We start from the raw sequence: 17,143 nt of genomic DNA, 5'->3' as shown, positions 1-17,143 counted from the left end.
TATTGCAAAGAAGTAGGTAATTTTTTTTTTTCAGCTGTGCCTGTGGCATATGGAAGTTCCCAAGCCTGGGGTTGCATTGGAGCTGCAGCTGCCTGCAACACTGGATCTGAGCCTGTATCTCTGACCTACACCAAAGCTTGCAGCAAATCCAGATCCTTAACCCACTGAGCGAGGCCATGAATTGAACCTGCATCCTCACAGACGCTATGTTGGGTTGTTAACCCGCTGAGCCACAACAGGAACTCCAGATTATACATTTGTGTAATCTACAAAGCTTCCACAAACTAAGAAAAAGACGACCCAACTTAAGCAACTAAGGTGAACATTTGATGGAGTGAAAATCCCCACGCCAGTCAACAGACCAAAAGGCAAAGCCTAATAATTAGGAAGTCCACGTTGAAACAACCAGAAACATTTTTCTTCACCTCCCGGGTATCATTAACTTAAAGGCGTGCATGGAGTTCCCATCGTGGCACGGTGGTTAACGAATCCGACTAGGAACCATGAGGTTGCGGGTTCGGTCCCTGGCCTAGTTCTGTAGGTTAAGGATCCGGCGTTGCCATGAGCTCTGGTGTAGGTCACAGACACGGCTCAGGTCCCGCGTTGCTGTGGCTCTGGCGTAGGCCGGCGGCTACAGCTCCGATTGGACCCCTAGCCTGGGAACCTCCATATGCCATGGGAGTGGCCCTAGAAAAAGCAAAAAAAAAAAAAAAAAAAAACTAAAGGCGTGCTTTATATTCTGGGCTGGAAAGGATGTGGAGGAACCTCTCAGGCACTGCTCCTTAGGCAGGAGCTGCAATCCAGTGAAAAAAAGAATCTGCTCGCATGGGATAAAATCAAAGGCATACAGACCCTTTGATCTGACAGTCCTTCTTTGGGGCATCAATTTATGGCAATAAAGCAGGGGCCGCGAAGGATGTATATCAGGGGCTGTTTGCTGCAACAGCACTTCAACTGGCTAAACTCTGGAAACTAAAGTCCACAGAAAGAGGACAAGTTCAATAAGTTAATAGCAGGGCTCTCCAGACGATGACACAGTGCTTGGCTGGGTTTGGAACTTTAGGAGAAAGCCTGAGAGAGGTGAGATTTGAGGTGGGTGTGATAGAGGCACCAGAGTGGACACAGGCAGATGAGGCCGGGGCTCAGCCCCTGGTCTGCTCCCGACAACCACATGGATGTGGGCAATTACTGGAATTGCTGGACCTTGGCTGCCTCATCCATCACCTGGTCAAGGACAGCTCCCCAGACGCTCCTCTGTGAGTCCGAAATGCAGAAAGTTCTGTTAGCCTCAAAGTCTTGCCCCAACACACTGCCCTGGCATGAGGTTACTTAGAATTTCCCTGCCTCGTTGAAAGTCCACCTGCTTCTCTGCAGAAACACCGATGGGGTTATTGTGTGCTGGACAGGGTACTGAGGGCGCGGTGTCCTCTGTGGAATCCAAACCATGAAAGTCGGAAAAATCCTGGATCCCAAAACACATCAACAAATGGCCCCAAGGGTTTCAGGTCAGGGCTTGCTGGCCCAGGAGGCCAGATGTCAGGTGTGGGATGTAGGACCTGCCTCGGGGGGATCTGCTCCATGCTTGCTAATCGTTTCCATCTTGTGCACAGCAAGGAATGTTCGAGGAGCCCTTCAGTGGGTGGGCCGGAAGCTGGGGAAAAGAAATGGACCACGGTCTCCCGTGAGGGGCACCAGGGCCCACCTGCACTGCCTAAGTTCTGGTGGTGAGCGCTCTGGCTCGATGCTGCCCTCTAGGGTCCAAGTCCAGAAACTGGCGCTCCCGGAGGTGTGGGAAATTCACAAAGCAGCCTGAAATTCAGGCCGCCTGATTTCCTGCCGAGGGGCCTGGGAGTGATCTTCACTCAGGAAGCCCTAATCAAGAAGAACGAACATTTTGCCTAACCTTCACGAAAGGTACTTTTATTTTAAAATGTTGCATACGAGGACCTCCACTTGTGAAACATGATGGTGTAACGGACGGGATTTGCTCGCCCTGCTGAAACAACCCAAACGCCGCTGGGCAAAATATGTGAAATGGTGCTCCAGGCTTGACAGCAGGGAAGGAGGGGGAAGGGTGATTCCCTAAGATGGAAAACATCGAGGTTGTTGCCAAAACTCAGCCTCTGCCTGACGCTGCGGAATAGAAACACAGAGACGGAGTTTGGGGTGAAGGAGAAAAAGATAGCTTTGTGGTTTTGCCAGGCAAAGGGGGGCACAGCAGGCTCATGCGTTAAAGACTGTCCCCACCTTGGGAGAGATTAGGAGGTGGTTTTCTAGTTTGGGGAGTGGAAAATAGGGCCGGAGATAAGGATCAGAAGAGAAGCAAGCGTGCATTGTTTCTCAAAGTTGGTGTTTAGTGGACCCAGGACTGGTTCTGGTGGTCCTCCTTCTTCCAGGAATGAAGAATGCTTCAACAGTTCTTCCATTTGTAGGGGGTTTTAGTTCTGCAGAAAGGCTCTAAGCTATTGTTATGTGTATCCCTTGAGGAGGAACCAGGACTCGGCTCCAAGGCTGCACTAGGGTCTCTGGTCGGCTACTCCCTGGTCTCTGCATCCCCTCCCTTCCCTGATTAGCTACTGCCCTTTGGAACTCAGCAAACACCATGGAGGCTGAAGCTTATCCCCTAATAACAAGAAGTGGAGGGCAGAGAAAGTCTTTTAGTGCCTAGGAGCCCCAGGGGGCACTAGCTGGGTTACAAGGTGACCCTGAAATCCCTACAGCCCATTGTCTTGAGTTTCAGACCACAGGGTGGGGGAGGGGAACTGAGGCAGAGGGCCTCCTAACAAGTGCTCTATACAATAAAGTCTAAATAGCAAGATGATAGATTTAAATTATAACCACATTAGTATTAACAGTTATAAACAGCTCTTTTAAAAGGCAGAGAGATTGTATGCTGGGGTAAAAAGAAAAGCTCTAACTATATGCTATCTGCAAGAAACCCATCCCTTTGAAAGTAAAGAATGCTCAACACAGTGGGGTACCCGCAATTGGACTGTGGCACATAAAGGAGACCTTACCGCGGTGAAATTCAAATAAAGTCTGCAGTTAATAGTAATGTGCCAATTTTGGTGCCTCAGTTTTAAGAAACACACTACAGTAATGTGAGGCGATGTTGTTAGGGGCTTTGGTACAGGATTGGTAGGACTCTGAAATATCTTTGCAATATTTCTGTAAACCTAAAATTACTCTAAAACAAAATGTTTAATTAAAAAAAGATTAACTGCTGAAAGTAACAGAATGACATGGGGTTATCAACAGAAAAGTTTACAATAGACTATGGGAAGGAAATCGCAGCTTCTCAAGCATCACTTACAGTGACAGGTCCCTGAACTGGACTGGATAATTTTATCAGAGTCGTGGAAAGAGCTGGCGTACTCAACAGGTTACATGCAAGGATTGAAAGAAAAGCCTATTTACTGAGATGATCCCAATTCCTCAGCCGGACATCAATGGCCTTTCCGGATCGGTTACTTGATTACCTCCACTGACCTATCTCTTCCTAGGACCTCGCACACTTCTGCCACAGCCACCTGCACCCCGCAATCTCGTTTCCTGCCTCTGTCTGCGCACGCTGTTCCCTCTGCCAGGTGCGCTCTTCCAGTCTATTTACTACGGAAGCTCCCCTTTCCGGCTGCACGCTTTTCTCACCCCTTCTTCGAGTTCATCCTTAGGCCTCCGCATCACCGCACGGTGGGGAGTCTTAGAATTTTCAGGACGCTAATTTATGCCTATAAATAGTAATGGCTGCCACCAACCGGACCAAAACAAGGTTGCGCGCACCTGCGCAGGGGAAGCGCGCTCTGCTGTGTGTGTCCCCTCGGGGCCACCGTCCCCACCTAGTCTTCCGGCTTGTGTTAAAGTGTCCGTTGCGTCATTGCGTGGGCGGGAGGGCAGGCCCAAGTCAAGCTCGCGGCGTCTATTGGCTGCCCGGGGCGGAGGGAGGTGTGGCGAGGCCGCAGCGTGACGTCAAGACGCCGCCGTCGGGACGTCGAAGCCCAAGGAAGAAAAGAGCCAGCCGGGTCGCGAGAAGTTCCGTTGCCCGCAGCCGTGCTGCCGTCGTTTAGAGCCACTGCTGGCGAGTCCCGGGGGTGTACGGCCGAGGTGGGTGTTGAGAGCGGCGGCGGGGTGGGCGGGCGGGTGGAGACATTTCCTTTTGGCCGTACGTGCGGGCCCGAGGCCTTGGCGGCCGTCGCACCAACGGACGCCGACCGCGAGCGACGGACGGGTGTGGCCGGGCACGGGGCATTGCGCCTGCGCACGAGGGGTGAAGAGCGCGGCTTCGAACCCTCGCGCCTGCGCCGTCGGCTTCCGCTCCCCCCTCGGAATTCCAGGCGACCCTCTTCTTCAGTCCTCATTGACGCGGAGGTTCCACTGGGAGGTCGACGTTGCCCCGGGTGACGGGCGGCCCTTGCGCCGTCTTCTTACCCCCCAGAGATGTGGTGCGCACGCGCGACGTGGCCGGGGCGGTGGCTCCGGGTCGGGCGGCGAGGGTCCGGGCGGGCTTTTTCCTCCACTCGGCGCCCTCCTGTGCCTTCCCTGGGTCTAGGGGACGCCTAGGTGCCCCTCGCGACTTGTTCCATTCTTCGCCCTTCAGACCCGCCCGGGGAACGTCCCACCAGGCTTCCCCAGACCGTACCTTCAATCTCCTTCCTTTTTCGGCCCTCCCCCCACTATCCCCACTCGTGACCTCCCTCCGAACCCCCCCACCCCCGGTGAACTCTCTTCTGTCTTTTCTTTAAGGTTTTTCTTTTCTAGGTCTTTGGCCAGCTCCAGACACCTGTTTCTATCCCCCCACTTCTTGTAGGGCTTTCGGGTTGTCCAGCAGGACTCGCTTTTGAGCTCCTGCGTACTTCCCACTTATTCCCTCGAGTCTAGGCTCCCCCAATTCCTTGCTCCCAAAACTTGCCTTCACTTTCCTGCGGTCCTCACCATCCTCACTCTTGAGTTCCTAAAGGTATTTTCGGATCTCCCCAGACCTCCAATGGAGGGGCTTGCCTCGTCTCTCCCAGGCCTAGCCCTGCTTCTAGGAACCTCACATGTGGGTGTCTGTCTTTAGTGGAACTTCTGGAAATTAGTCTCTTAAGAGCGTTCTAAGAACTTAATTGTGTTGCTTCCAGGGTTCCTCTCTGGCACCCTCAACTTCTCTCTGCTTCTAGGAATAATTTCCAGAAATCTCCCTTCCCACCCAGATTTCTTTCTCTGTTCTCCTATGTTTTCTTCTCTCAAGGCTCCCTCAAATGCTTCCCACTTTACAGACTTGTCAGAAGTCTTTCCAAGGCTCCCAGCTTTCAGGTTCACTTAGATCTTGCTCATTAGTGTGCTTCTTCTCTGAAGCTGTCTTCTTACTTCTTGACTGAGGGTCCCCCACCCCCTACACCGTCTCAGGATTTCCGTTGAACCTTTTCCCCTTTTCATTTGGGTTTCAGATCCTTCTCTTTCTCTTTGGGAAATTCCTTTAGGCTTCCCTGTTTTCAGATCCTTCGTGTTCCACCTAGAGCACTGCAGGGAGTCCAGGGTTTTCCCTGGTGCTGTACCTTTTATTCCACACCCAGAATTCTTTCCAGATTGTTTTACTCCAGCAGCTCTTTCTTTCTCAGACTCTCCTTTTTTCCCCGGCTTATTGTGAGCCCATCTTCTTCTCTTTCGTACTTGGTGACATGTTTCTTGCTCTTTCTTGAGTTGTCTTCTTTCATTCTCTTTCTTGCAGACAGTAAAAAGCAGTCTGGCTCCCGAAGTCCACCCCTTACACCCCAGGGTCCAGATGGCGGCCAACGTGGGTGACCAGCGTAGCACAGATTGGTTAGTGGGGCTCAAGGGACAGGCTGGAGGGGAGGGCAGGAGGGAGCAAGATCCAGGGGGTCCTGGATGGGGGAGGAGTTGGGGGGGGCTTTTCTGGGCTTTTGTCACAGTGCAGTCCTCGTTTTATGAAATTGTGATGATTCATTAAGTGAACTGTGATTAAGGGGCAGGCTCCAGTACTTACGCCTGAGTCATGAGGTTTTTGTTGTTTCATGGTTTTGCCCAAAACAGCATGAGAATCACTTTCTGATATTAGGCAGAATTTGCAGCTTCATAAAACATTTAGATCTGCTGGGCACCAGATCCTACATTAAGTTTTGTGAGCACTGGTATTTTTGTGGATTTTTAACAACCGTGTGTACCAGGCACCTGGAAAAGTACTTTAGGTAGGTCAGCGCGTTTATGGCTTCTAGAAAACCAAGAAGCAGAAACAGGCTCTCAGCATTAAGAAGTGTCACCGGTCACAGATGAGAACACTGAGGCTCCAAGAGGCAGTGAGGGGGAGATCTGAGAGTCGGGCCCTGGTGTTTGCCTGCGTCCACCCTGCCGCTGACCCTGCGTGTGTGGTGGGAGAACAGACTGGACAGTGTTGTCTGTCCCCTTTCTGCAGGTCCTCTCAGTACAGTATGGTGGCTGGGACAGGCAGAGAGAACGGCATGGAGACCCCCATGCACGAGAACCCGGAGTGGGAGAAGGCCCGCCAGGCCTTGGCCAGCATCAGCAAAGCGGGAGCCGCCGGCAGCTCCGCCAAGGCCAGCAGCAACGGGCCTGTGGCCAGTGCACAGGTGAGAGTCCACAGGGGACCTGGGTACCCTGAGTGTGGTTGGGAACGCCCACCCATGGTGTCCTCTGGGGTCACCTGGGCAGGGTGCTCTCTCTGAAGACTCAGGGCCGGGGCTGGAGGAGTCTAGGGCACTTGGCAGTCCAGCCTGAGGAGGGAGAGGTGGTGGCTTGCTAGAGAGACCTGAGCCCGTGGGCTCCTGCTGCCAGCACTGACGCACGTGGCCTTCTGTCTCCACAGTACGTGTCCCAGGCAGAAGCCTCAGCTCTGCAGCAGCAGCAGTACTACCAGTGGTACCAGCAGTACAACTACGCCTACCCATACAGCTACTACTATCCCATGGTGAGTGCCCGGGCAGCAACCCCTGCTGAGAGACCCGCGCAAGGGCCCTGTGTGGCCACCCTCCCCGACCACACTGCAGGGATGCCTCCCGCTTGGGCTGCTCCTGCCTTGCTCTGCGCCCCTCCTTCCTGAGCTCCCACACTGCCTCCTCCCCGCCCCAGTGGTACCTCCCAGGAACCCTTTCCGCCGACAGGAAAGTGGCGGTGGCGTCCCCACCACTCACCCGACCCCCAGCTTCCCTGCTCTGCCGCCTGTGCCCTCTGCTGGTTGTGCCGCGTGTCTGCAGCCGCGTGTTCCTGAGCGGTTGGGGGTGGGGTTTTCACGTTGGTTGCTGAGTGTTGAACGGGGCGGCAGTCAGTGAAGAGCTGTTGACTGGAGTGTGGAGGAGATGGAGGTTTCGTTTTGTTCTGTGGTTTTTAGTGTAAGTGAATGGGGGGAGTTCTGTGGTGGCAGGAGGGGCGAAAGATGAGAGGCGGCTCCCAGAGTGTGGGAAGCTGGGAGAGGGACGCGTCTAGACCGCAGCGGAGGGTCTGGGCCTGCTGCTGACCTGTTTCCTCCCGTGTCCTCAGCAGAGCATGTACCAGAGCTATGGCTCCCCCTCCCAGTACGGGATGGCCGGCTCCTATGGCTCAGCCACGCCCCAGCAGCCATCTGCACCCCAGCACCAAGGGACCCTGAACCAGGTAATGCCCCAGGCAGCGCCCTGTCGTGTCCGAGCAGGGGCTCTGGTGGGCTGGCGGTGGGGGCACCTGCCCTGTTTGAACTGCTCCTGCCAAGCATTTCTTGGTCTGGGAATGAGAGGGCCAAGCGTGGTCTTTGAAAACAGGGTAGGGTCAGGGCTTGGGCAGGCCAGGGTCTGAGGGGGGTGATGGTGGGAGCTCTTGGTGGTGTGGCAGCCTTTTCGGTGTCTGCCCTCAGCATGCGTATGTGCTTGTGTGCGCACACACAGCCTCAGCTCGCGTTTCATGTGCAGCTTGGAGGAGGAGGGGTAGAGCTAGGGAGGTGCAGTTTGAATCCCAGCCACCCTAGGAGGTGGCAGAATTACAGGTCATATGCTCTTTGGGACGTCAGCTGGTGTTGTCACTTTATTACAGGGCTTCCGGGAGTGCGCGTGCCACCCGTGTCCTGACAGGCATGTGATACGGGCTCAGACCATGACCCGAGGGGGAGGCTGGGGTGGCTGTGCTACCCAGGCAGCTCTCACTGGAGACAAATGTCCATGGTTTAAAGGCCGGCAGCTGCCACTCAGCAGCGGGGAGCCACGGCCAAGCAGCCCAGTGTCTCCTCCGCTGTGAAAGGGGGGCTGTGGTTAGGGTGCGTCCCCAGCTCAGGTCACTACGGGTTCGAGATGCTAAGACATGTGAAGGTCTCGGCACTGAGCGGCCTGCTCAGGAGAACCCCGAGGGCCTGCTGGAGCGCCCTGCTCCTGCCCTCAGCACCCGCTTCCTCCCGCAGCCCCCGGTCCCGGGCATGGATGAAGGCCTGTCCTACCAGGCCCCCCCCCAGCAGCTGCCGACGGCCCAGCCCCCTCAGCCCTCCAACCCGCCGCATGGGGCCCATTCTCTGAGCAGCGGGCCCCAGCCGGGCACGGCCCCCGCCACTCAGCACAGCCAGGCAGGGCCCGCGTCGGGCCAGGCCTATGGGCAGCACACCTACACGGAGCCCGCCAAGCCCAAAAAGGGCCAGCAGCTGTGGAACCGCATGAAACGTGAGTGGCCTGGGGCAGCGCGGGCGGCGGGTGGGCAGCCTGGCGCTGGGGCTTGGGACCTCACGCGGCCGTGTTGGCTGTTCCGGGGCCAGAGCCCTTCTCTGGAGCTCACGCTCCTGTTCCGGGCGAGGGGCCTAACCCCAGCCGTTGCTGCCCTCACAGCAGCCCCTGGGACTGGTGGTCTCAAGTTCAACATTCAGAAACGGCCTTTTGCTGTCACAAGCCAGACCTTCAGCTCCACCGCGGAGGGCCAGCACGGCGGCTTCGGCCCCCAGCCCAACCCCGAGAAAGCCCAGAACCACAGGTGAGGGCCACCCCCTGTCCCGCCCCAGCCCCTGGGGAAGGGGACAGTGGTTCTTCCCACGGGACTATGCTGCGGCTCGGCGTTCATCCCAAGGGCACAGGAGGGGTGGTGGGGGCCGGCTCCGCGCGCTGTCGGGTGCTCCCCCACCCATGTGCACACCCGGTCTCCTCCAGGGGGCACCTGTCTGGGAAGCCCGACGACTGGCCGCAGGACATGAAGGAGTACGTGGAGCGCTGCTTCACGGCCTGCGAGTCGGAGGAGGACAAGGACCGGACCGAGAAGCTGCTCAAGGAGGTGCTGCAGGCCCGGCTCCAGGACGGCTCGGCCTATACCATCGACTGGAGCCGGGAGCCCCTGCCAGGGTGAGTCAGGGCGGGGGCCAGAGGCAGGCGCGGGGAGCAGGGAGCCGCAGCCGGCCTGGGTGCTGGAGGCTGGGAGGCTGGAGCCGAGGTCCCAGGGTTGCCCAGGGATGGGATCCGGGGGGGATGAGAGCTGTGGAGGCTGGAAGGCGAGTCACGCCGCAGCTGAGAGTGCGCTCTAGGCCCAGAAAACCTTGGGTTGCCTCCCATTTCGTCAGCACATTAGCTGAGTTGCCGGGGTAAGTGCCTCCTTTCTGAGCTCATGCGTCCCCAGGGCAGGGGGCAGGTGTTGTGGACGTGGGGGGCCCCGGGTTGGTGATGTCCTGCCCTGCTATATCCTCAGGCTGACTCGGGAGCCTGTGGCTGAGAGCCCCAAGAAGAAGCGGTGGGAGGCCCCTAGCAGCCTCCACTCTCCGAGGGGGGCAGGCTCAGCAACCAGGGGCGGGGGTGCCCAGTCCCAGCGAGGGACGCCCGGGGCTGGGGGTGCTGGCCGAGCCCGGGGCAGCAGCTTCGCCAAGTTCGGCAACCGCAATGTCTTCATGAAGGACCACAGCTCCTCCTCCAGCACGGACTCGCGTTCCCGCTCCTCCTCCCGGTCCCCGACCCGCCACTTCCGCCGCAGGTGCCAAGGCTCCCGGGGCTGGGGGGGCAGGGTCTGGGCATCAGGGGTGCCAGTTCAGGCCTCACCTTTCTGCTCCTCCCTGCAGTGACTCCCACTCAGATTCTGACAGTTCCTACTCAGGGAACGAGTGTCACCCCGTGGGGCGCAGAAACCCTCCCCCTAAGGGCCGGGGAGGCCGGGGGGCCCACATGGACCGGGGCCGAGGCAGGGCGCAGCGTGGGAAGAGGTGAGCCTGGGGGACCAGGGAGGAGGCTGCATCTCGCGGGAGCACTGGCGCGGCCGGGGGCTGAGGCTGGCGGGCGCTGTGCCGCCTCCCCCAGCCCAGGACCCCTCATCCCTCCCCAGGCACGATATAGCGCCCACCAAGCGCAGCCGCAAGAAGATGGCGGCCCTGGAGTGCGAGGACCCCGAGCGCGAGCTGAAGAAGCAGAAGCGGGCGGCGCGCTTCCAGCACGGCCATTCCCGCCGCCTGCGCCTGGAGCCCCTGGTGCTGCAGATGGGCAGCCTGGAGAGCAGCGGGGCCGACCCCGACTGGCAGGAGCTGCAGATCGTGGGCACCTGCCCCGACATCACCAAGCACTACCTGCGTCTCACCTGCGCCCCAGACCCGTCCACCGTGCGCCCCGTGTCCGTAAGTGCCCCCTGGCAGGCAGGCAGGGGCCCAGCGAGGTCAGCAGAGGCAGAGGAGGTGCAGGCAGGCCGGCCTGGGGGAGACCCCGAGCTCTGTGCGGGGTGTGGGGGGCTGAGGCTGACAGGGACTCGAGGGGAACTGGACCCAGGACTCAGGCTTTGGAGCCACAGCGAGGGCGTATGGCCCTCTCTGGGAGGCTTGGCTGGCCTCTGAGCCTTCCTCCTGCGAACAAGGTGGGGAGGGCGATGTCACTTCCCCAGGCCAGGGCCTGTGAGACCCTGGAACGTGCACGCCCAGTGTCCCCAGGCCCACACACGGTCACGAGTTGACGTGGAGACCAAGGCCTGGGGCTGTTGATGTGTCTGTCCTGGGTTCTTGTGAGCGTCAGGTTTGATGTCGCAGCCCTCCTCTTAGAACGAGTGCACAGAAGGAACTGGAGCAGGCCCTTGTCCTTGTGGCAAAGTCACACGGAGCTTGTGTTCACCTGCTTCCAGGTTTTGAAGAAGTCGCTGTGCATGGTCAAGTCCCACTGGAAGGAGAAGCAGGACTACGCCTTTGCCTGCGAGCAGATGAAGTCCATCCGGCAGGACCTGACGGTGAGGCGGGTGCCGGGAGGGGCCGGAGGCCGATCGGTGGTTCCCCCTTGCTGGGTTGTGACGGCCGCTGGCCTGCCCTCAGGTGCAAGGTGTGCGAACTGAGTTCACGGTGGAGGTGTACGAGACACACGCCCGCATCGCCTTGGAGAAGGTGAGTGGGCTGGCGCGGCCCGGCTCCCCCGCCCTGCTGGCCTCGTGCTGCTCTGCTCCCCCCCTCGCCCTGCCCCCCCCCCCACCCCGCTGCTCCCCTCCTCACCCCCCACCCCACCACCACGCTGCTCCCCCCCTCACCCCACTGCTCCCCCCCTCCCCCCGCCCACAGGGAGACCACGAAGAGTTCAACCAGTGCCAGACGCAGCTCAAGTCCCTGTACGCCGAGAACTTGCCGGGCAACGTGGGCGAGTTCACCGCCTACCGCATCCTCTACTACATCTTCACCAAGAACTCAGGAGGTGAGAGGCACGGTCCGGCAGGTCAGGCGGCCACAGGCCCCCCGAGTCCGGCCCAGCTGACCCCCCCCTTGTTGTGGCCGCAGACATCACCACGGAGCTGGCTTACCTGACACGGGAACTGAAAGCGGACCCTTGCGTGGCCCACGCCTTGGCACTCCGGGCCGCCTGGGCTCTGGGCAACTACCACCGCTTCTTCCGGCTCTACTCCCACGCGCCCTGTATGTCTGGCTACCTCGTGGACAAGTTTGCAGACCGGGAGCGCAAGGCTGCCCTCAAGGCTATGATCAAAACGTATGTGAAGCCGAGCTTCCCCGCTGTCCCTCTGTTCTGCGGCTGCCGCCGCCCTCGTCCCCCCTTCCTCTCTCCCCTGCTCTGCCTTCAGGGGCCACCAGGCCTCCAGCTCCCCTCCCCGGTCTCACTCCCCGGGTCACCTTCCCACACTCGGCCGTCCTCGCCAGGCTTGCTCCTCTGCACACCGCCCTCCTCTGTGCCCCTCCCTCCGTCACTCTCTCGCTCAGGGCTCGTGGGTCCCCCTGCTCGCATCACCTGGACCCCAGCTGTCTCCTTGCTCCGGCCTCCCCTCCCGCTTTCCTCTCCGGTCACTGGGCTCTGCTCTCTGGGGACAACCAGCAGAGCTGGCCCTGCCCTCGGCAGCTGTGGTCAGGGGGTCAAGGACCCGGTCCCCTTGAGCTCCTCCGAGAGCAGGCGTGATGTGGGGCAAGCTAGGCCTGGACAGCACTCAGCGGGGTGCCCTCTGTTCACCACAAGGGGTGGGCTCACTGTTAGGGCGGGAGGGAGGTGCCCCGGGGTAAGGTGATGGCAGCACACAGCGTCCCGCGTCACAGCCCTGGTGCGCCTGTTCTCCCCCAGGGGCCTTGAATGTTGAAGGGAGAGTGGGGCCCAGGTAGTGGAGAGGAAGGAGTGGGGCACAAACGGGACAGGGTGCACAGGACCTGCTTTCCAGCCCAGGACCCAGGAGGGGACCCTGGCTGCCCTGAGTGCTGTTCCCGGGGCCATAGCGGGCAGGTTACCATTTCTCCTTGTTTTTCACACCCTTGGCCTTGTGTTCCTCTTCCTCCCGCCACTGAAGGTGGTGTCGCTTCTCCTGGGCAGAGCCGGTTGGGCCTGGGCCAGCTTCGGAGTTGGGGGTGCAGGGTGGGCTGCAGCCTCTCTTATGCCCCCCGGGAGGGACATCCAGGGTGGCAACAGTGTTTTTAGGCTTGAGGCAAGACTGGTTCAAATACTTTCTGCCAGTTACTGCCCAGGCGACACTGGCCAAGTGGCTTTGTCCTCGGGTTTGTAAAGGTAGGACCGCACAGCTTAGGGAGGCGGGGAGGGAGTTCATGCTGCGGCACCTGGAAGAGTTCATTCCCAGCGCCGGCTGGGCCTCTGACCAGCCAGGTCCCCCAGGGTAGCCGTCAGCCCTGCCGCCCCGTGCCTGTCCCTTGCCCCTTGGTCACAGTGGGCCCTCTTCTGAGGGTCTGCCCAGGCCCCAGCCAGCAGAAGAGCTGGCGGGGCCCTTCCCTCCTAGCCCTTCCTCCCGGTCCCCCCACCCCTGCACAGGTAAGTGAGGGCGAGGGGGGGCGCAGCCGGGGCTGGGGCTCCCAACCCCACCCCAGGCCCCCCCCGAGCCCGCGGTGGGGAGGCTGTGGGCTGGTGGTGGGGTCAGCAGGTAACGTGCTGAGGAAACCTCTTGGGTACCTGAATGGGGGGCACCCACTCCCTGCTCGTGGGGCGCTCCCCAGTCCGCCGCCCGCCTCATCGCGTTCTCCTCTTGTCTCCGTAGCTTCCGCCCTGCGCTGCCAGTCTCCTACCTGCAGGCCGAGCTGGCCTTCGAGGGCGAGGCCGCCTGCCGGGCCTTCCTAGAGCCCCTAGGCCTGGCCTACACGGGCCCGGACAACTCCAGCATCGACTGCCGCCTCAGCCTGGCGCAGCTGTCAGCCTTCTGAGCACCAGCGCCGACGGGGGCGGGGGGCAGGGCTGCAGCCCCCCAGCACCGCCTTGGCACATTTTGTTTTTGAGCCATGGACTTGGGTTGTAAATTAATTTGTGGGGATTGGGCTCCAGGACGAGCCACCACCCCTGCCCCCGTTTTCCCACCGGGGAGTCTGTACAGAGATGTTTTCTACGTTTTTATTTTTTGCCTCAGAGGGATGGGATGGGATGGGATGGGATTTGGGGGGGGGCAGCGGAGGGCTGGGGGCAGGGTCTGTAGGCTGCTCTGTGTCCGCCTTGCACCTCCACTAATGCTGTCTCAGTGTTTTTTCTCTCTCTCTCTCGAGCTTGTACTCCGGTACCGACCCGGCACCCTGGCCCGTCCCATGCCGGGGGGGCCAGTGGAAGAGGACAGGCTGCTCCGCCCGTGCCCGCCTGCGGCGGGGGCACCAACACACCAGCCCGCCGCCCGCTGCCCCATCCGCCTCACCACAGACTCTTGTTGCCCAGCCCTCCGGGGCCTCAGTGTTTGGGGCGAGGGGAGCCGCGTAGAGACTGTGCCCTGCCCTCGGCCCCCGACCCCAGAAATGCCAACACCTCTCCACCACCAGATCCACGCCACCATGCTGCACTGAGGACTCCTGGAGGCCATCGCGGGACCTGACGGCCGGGCCGCCTCGTCTGCAGTTGTATTGAGTTGTCTCCGTGTCCCCTCCTCCCTCTACCCCCAATGTTTCTCTGGTTTTTTTTTCCCTCCCTCCCCCTCCTCCCCCGCTCCTCCCTTGGTTCAGCACAGGTAAAACGGTTACCCTCCCGCCCTGCCTCATGGATCACCAGCTCACGTCATGTTTCCTCTTCTTTTCTTTTTGTGTGTGTTTATTTAAGTTATTTTTTTTCTTCCTCCCCTTTTCTTTTCCGTCCTCCCTCCCTCTTCTGCCATGTAACTGGAGGATGTGCAATGAGTTTGCGAACAGCTGGACTGTCAGGCTGCTTTTTTTCCAGATGTTCCTCCTCTGCCTCCCCTCCCCTCCTCTCCCCTCCCCTTTCCTTCCTTCACTCTTTCCTTGGAGCACTGAGCGCCATTTGGAAGCTTGAGACCCAAAATTAAAGAGAGAGAGCGAGCATGGGCGTGCACGCTTGGTTCTTCCCGCTTGGACTAGATCTCCTTGGGCGGATCAGGTCCTGGCCCCTTTTTCTTACAGGGTTGAAATCCCAGAGGGATCTCAGCCACAGTCTGGTAGGCGGCCCCTGCCCTCCCCACGCGGCACAGGCAGAGGTGCTTCAGGGGCTGGCTCCCCAGCTCCTGCCTTGGGCTGAACCCGAGCTTGGGGAGGCAGACCTGGGAACCCTGGGGCACCTTGAGCAGCGTGAGGTGCGGGTGTAGGCCCCCGAGGGGCTGCACCAGCCTCAGCCCCTCGTCCTCCAGCCTCTGGCTCAGCTCTTGGACCATGCTATCCAAGGAGGGGGTGGGGGGGGCACAGAGCACGTGGGGGCCGAAGAGCACCAGGTGCCTAAACCTCAACGTCGGAGGGACCTGAAGCCCGGGGGCCGCGAGGGCGCGTCTGAGGGTGTCGACGGCTGCCGCTTCCTCCCCGGGGCCCGCCAGCCTCAGGAGGGCCAGCGTCAGGTGCAGGGCCTGAGCAGGCACTGCGAATGCCGCGCAATTCGGTGCAGCTCGTACCAGTTCCTCCTGGGCCTCGGCCACGCCGGCCTGCAGCTCAGGCTCTGACACCATGAGGGCCACAAAGTGCGTGGGGCGGGGCTGGCGAGGGCCCAGGGCCCTGGCCAATCCGCTGTCTGCGGGCCAGACCCCGAGACCCCACTCCACTTGCGTCTGAACGAGGCCTTCCTCCGAAGGCCTTCCGGGGGCTGCCACAAAGGGCAGTTCCTCACCCAACTCCTGCTCCTGGGCCCTCGCTGCTAATTCCCCCTCCAGCGCCAGGCGCCCAGCTTCAGGGCTTCCGCCGTCCTGGAGTCCCGTGCAGACTGACTGTACGCGCTTTCCTGTACCAGTGCCAAGATGGGTCACGGCAGCGCCGTCCAGCTTATCTCCCTCCCAGTCCATGTCCCCATCGCGGAGCGCATCTAAGATTCCATGTGCATTCTTGCCGTCATTTGCGTCCCTGGCCCTGTCTCTGTCGTCGTGCGCGCCCCCGCCGTCGCTCTCACCTCCGGCCTCGTGCGCGTCCTCGGTCCCGTGTGCGTCCTCGCCACCGCTCTCGCCTCCGGCCTCGTGCGCGTCCTCGCCGCTGTTCGCACACTCAGCCTCGTGCGCGTCCCCGCCGTCAAGCGCGTCCAGGATGGTGGGCCCGCGGCCCGCCGCCAAGCCGGAGCCAAAGACGAGGTCGGTACGCGATGCGCGGTCCCACACCAGACTGCCGCGGAAGCGGAAGTAGCGCACCCGGTGCTGTGGTACCGCCAGGACGCCTGGCCCGAGCGCCGCCAGAGGTTCGTCCCAGCAGAAGGAAAGGAAGGGCTCCTCGCGCACACCCAGGAAGCGGTCGACGTAGCCCACGGAGAAGTCGGCCGGGTCGAGGAGCGGGTCCCAGCGGATGCGCTGGATGACGGCCGCAGCCGTGCGCAGCGGCGGCTTCTTGGCCCTGCCCTCGGCTTCAGCCTCGCCTCTAGGCTGCAGTGGCGCCGGCGCCCCGGGGTGGGGCTGGCGGCAGCGGGCACCGAAGCGGCAGCGACCTTCCAAGAAAAAGCGGCAGGCCGGCGGCGGCGCGGGCTCCGCGACTGCGGCCCCCGCGGGCAGCTCCGACTCTCTGGTCGCCGCCATGGGAGTGGGGTGCTGCTGTCGCGCTCGCCCGGCTCAGGCCGTTCCGACCGGGGTCAGCCCTGGAGGGACAGGGGCCAGGCCCCGCTGTGACGTCCCTGGCGAGCTCGGGCTACCCCCGGACCTGGAAAACACACCCCGAGTAGGAAAACCCCTCCACGACGCGGTCCCGCAGTCTTAGACTTATACCTGTGTCCCCGCCCCCAGCCCAAACAACTTACCGGCACGGCCCCGCCCCCAGCCGAAACACCGTACACGTGCGGCCCCGCCTCTTCCGGGCCCTTCGCGAGCCCCGCTCCGCTCCCTAAAAACTTACACGTGCGGCCCCGCCACTCTAGCGCCTTAGAGAACCCGGCGCGGCCCCTCGTTAAAATCTTTTAAGGTGCCGCCCCGCCCTCTCCGGGCCCCAGACGAGCTTGGCTCCGCCCCCGCCTAATGATTTGCAAGTGCCGCCACGCCCCTCCGGACCCTGGCTGGGCTGCGACCTCCGCTGGACAACCGGACGCCTGCAGGCTCAGACTGAACTTCGTAACCCGGACTTGGGACGCCGCCTTAGCCCTCGGGCTGTTACATCTTGGGGGCGTCCCTTCTCTACGGGGACCACACCTCTTCCCGGCCACTTCCCCTAGGCCGCTCCCAGGGTAAAGGGCAGCCCGCCTGGGCGGGCCCACTGGGGATGCGGAGTGAGTCAGTCCAGGCCGGGGACTGGGTCAGGCAGGCAGCGCCGCGCTGCCAGCCTTGCCGAAACTAACTAGGCTGTGGGAGCCGGCGCGGGTCGGGACTCCGCCCCCGGCTCTCTTAAAGGTGCCGCATTCCACTACACCGGGCCAATCCTTTG

At 60.9% G+C, this 17,143-nt stretch overlaps 2 protein-coding genes across 9 annotated transcripts; one reads left to right on the top strand and one right to left on the bottom strand.

Annotated features, from left to right (window-relative positions):
* Nucleotides 1-3,960: 3,960 nt before the first annotated feature.
* Nucleotides 3,961-14,380, top strand: LENG8 (leukocyte receptor cluster member 8). 7 transcript variants are annotated; one of them, XM_047790444.1, is made up of 16 exons: nucleotides 3,986-4,101; nucleotides 5,708-5,799; nucleotides 6,410-6,584; nucleotides 6,821-6,922; nucleotides 7,495-7,605; nucleotides 8,378-8,630; nucleotides 8,793-8,934; nucleotides 9,108-9,296; nucleotides 9,637-9,915; nucleotides 10,001-10,141; nucleotides 10,261-10,546; nucleotides 11,041-11,142; nucleotides 11,225-11,293; nucleotides 11,465-11,594; nucleotides 11,678-11,885; nucleotides 13,381-14,380. In XM_047790444.1, exons 2-16 carry the CDS (start codon nucleotides 5,762-5,764, stop codon nucleotides 13,541-13,543), a joined length of 2,388 nt encoding a protein of 795 aa, XP_047646400.1. In that variant the 5' UTR covers nucleotides 3,986-4,101; nucleotides 5,708-5,761; the 3' UTR covers nucleotides 13,544-14,380. The 7 variants fall into 7 exon arrangements, with proteins under 7 accessions (XP_047646398.1, XP_047646400.1, XP_047646399.1 ...); XM_047790443.1 differs by having other exon boundaries at nucleotides 7,492-7,605; XM_047790442.1 differs by having other exon boundaries at nucleotides 3,961-4,101; nucleotides 7,492-7,605; nucleotides 11,678-13,508.
* Nucleotides 14,381-14,403: 23 nt separating this feature from the next.
* LENG9 (leukocyte receptor cluster member 9) lies at nucleotides 14,404-17,119 on the bottom strand. Of its 2 annotated transcripts, none has more exons than XM_047790445.1 (2): nucleotides 16,527-17,119; nucleotides 14,404-16,429 (listed from the first exon to the last, which is right to left on the bottom strand). In XM_047790445.1, the coding sequence occupies exon 2, from the start codon at nucleotides 16,306-16,308 to the stop codon at nucleotides 14,686-14,688; it is 1,623 nt and encodes a 540-aa protein (XP_047646401.1). In that variant the 5' UTR covers nucleotides 16,309-16,429; nucleotides 16,527-17,119; the 3' UTR covers nucleotides 14,404-14,685. The 2 variants fall into 2 exon arrangements, with proteins under 2 accessions (XP_047646401.1, XP_047646402.1); XM_047790446.1 differs by having other exon boundaries at nucleotides 14,404-16,367.
* Between the last annotated feature and the right edge of the window lie 24 nt (nucleotides 17,120-17,143).

This window comes from Phacochoerus africanus, chromosome 8 (genome assembly GCF_016906955.1).
Source record: "Phacochoerus africanus isolate WHEZ1 chromosome 8, ROS_Pafr_v1, whole genome shotgun sequence".
NCBI lineage: Eukaryota > Metazoa > Chordata > Mammalia > Artiodactyla > Suidae > Phacochoerus > Phacochoerus africanus.
This window is presented reverse-complemented; position numbering and strand designations above follow the sequence as displayed.

What these genes read in the sequence shown, in the direction of transcription:
- LENG8 (XM_047790442.1), top strand. Translation starts at nt 5,762, where the DNA reads ATGGCGGCCAACGTGGGTGACCAGCGTAGCACAGATTG. An exon ending in CCCGCATCGCCTTGGAGAAG is followed by an intron (nt 11,294 to 11,464) that starts GTGAGTGGGCTG and finishes CCCCGCCCACAG; the next exon opens with GGAGACCACGAAGAGTTCAA. An exon ending in CTTCACCAAGAACTCAGGAG is followed by an intron (nt 11,595 to 11,677) that starts GTGAGAGGCACG and finishes TTGTGGCCGCAG; the next exon opens with ACATCACCACGGAGCTGGCT.
- LENG9 (XM_047790445.1), bottom strand. Translation starts at nt 16,308, where the DNA reads ATGGCGGCGACCAGAGAGTCGGAGCTGCCCGCGGGGGCCGCAGTCGCG.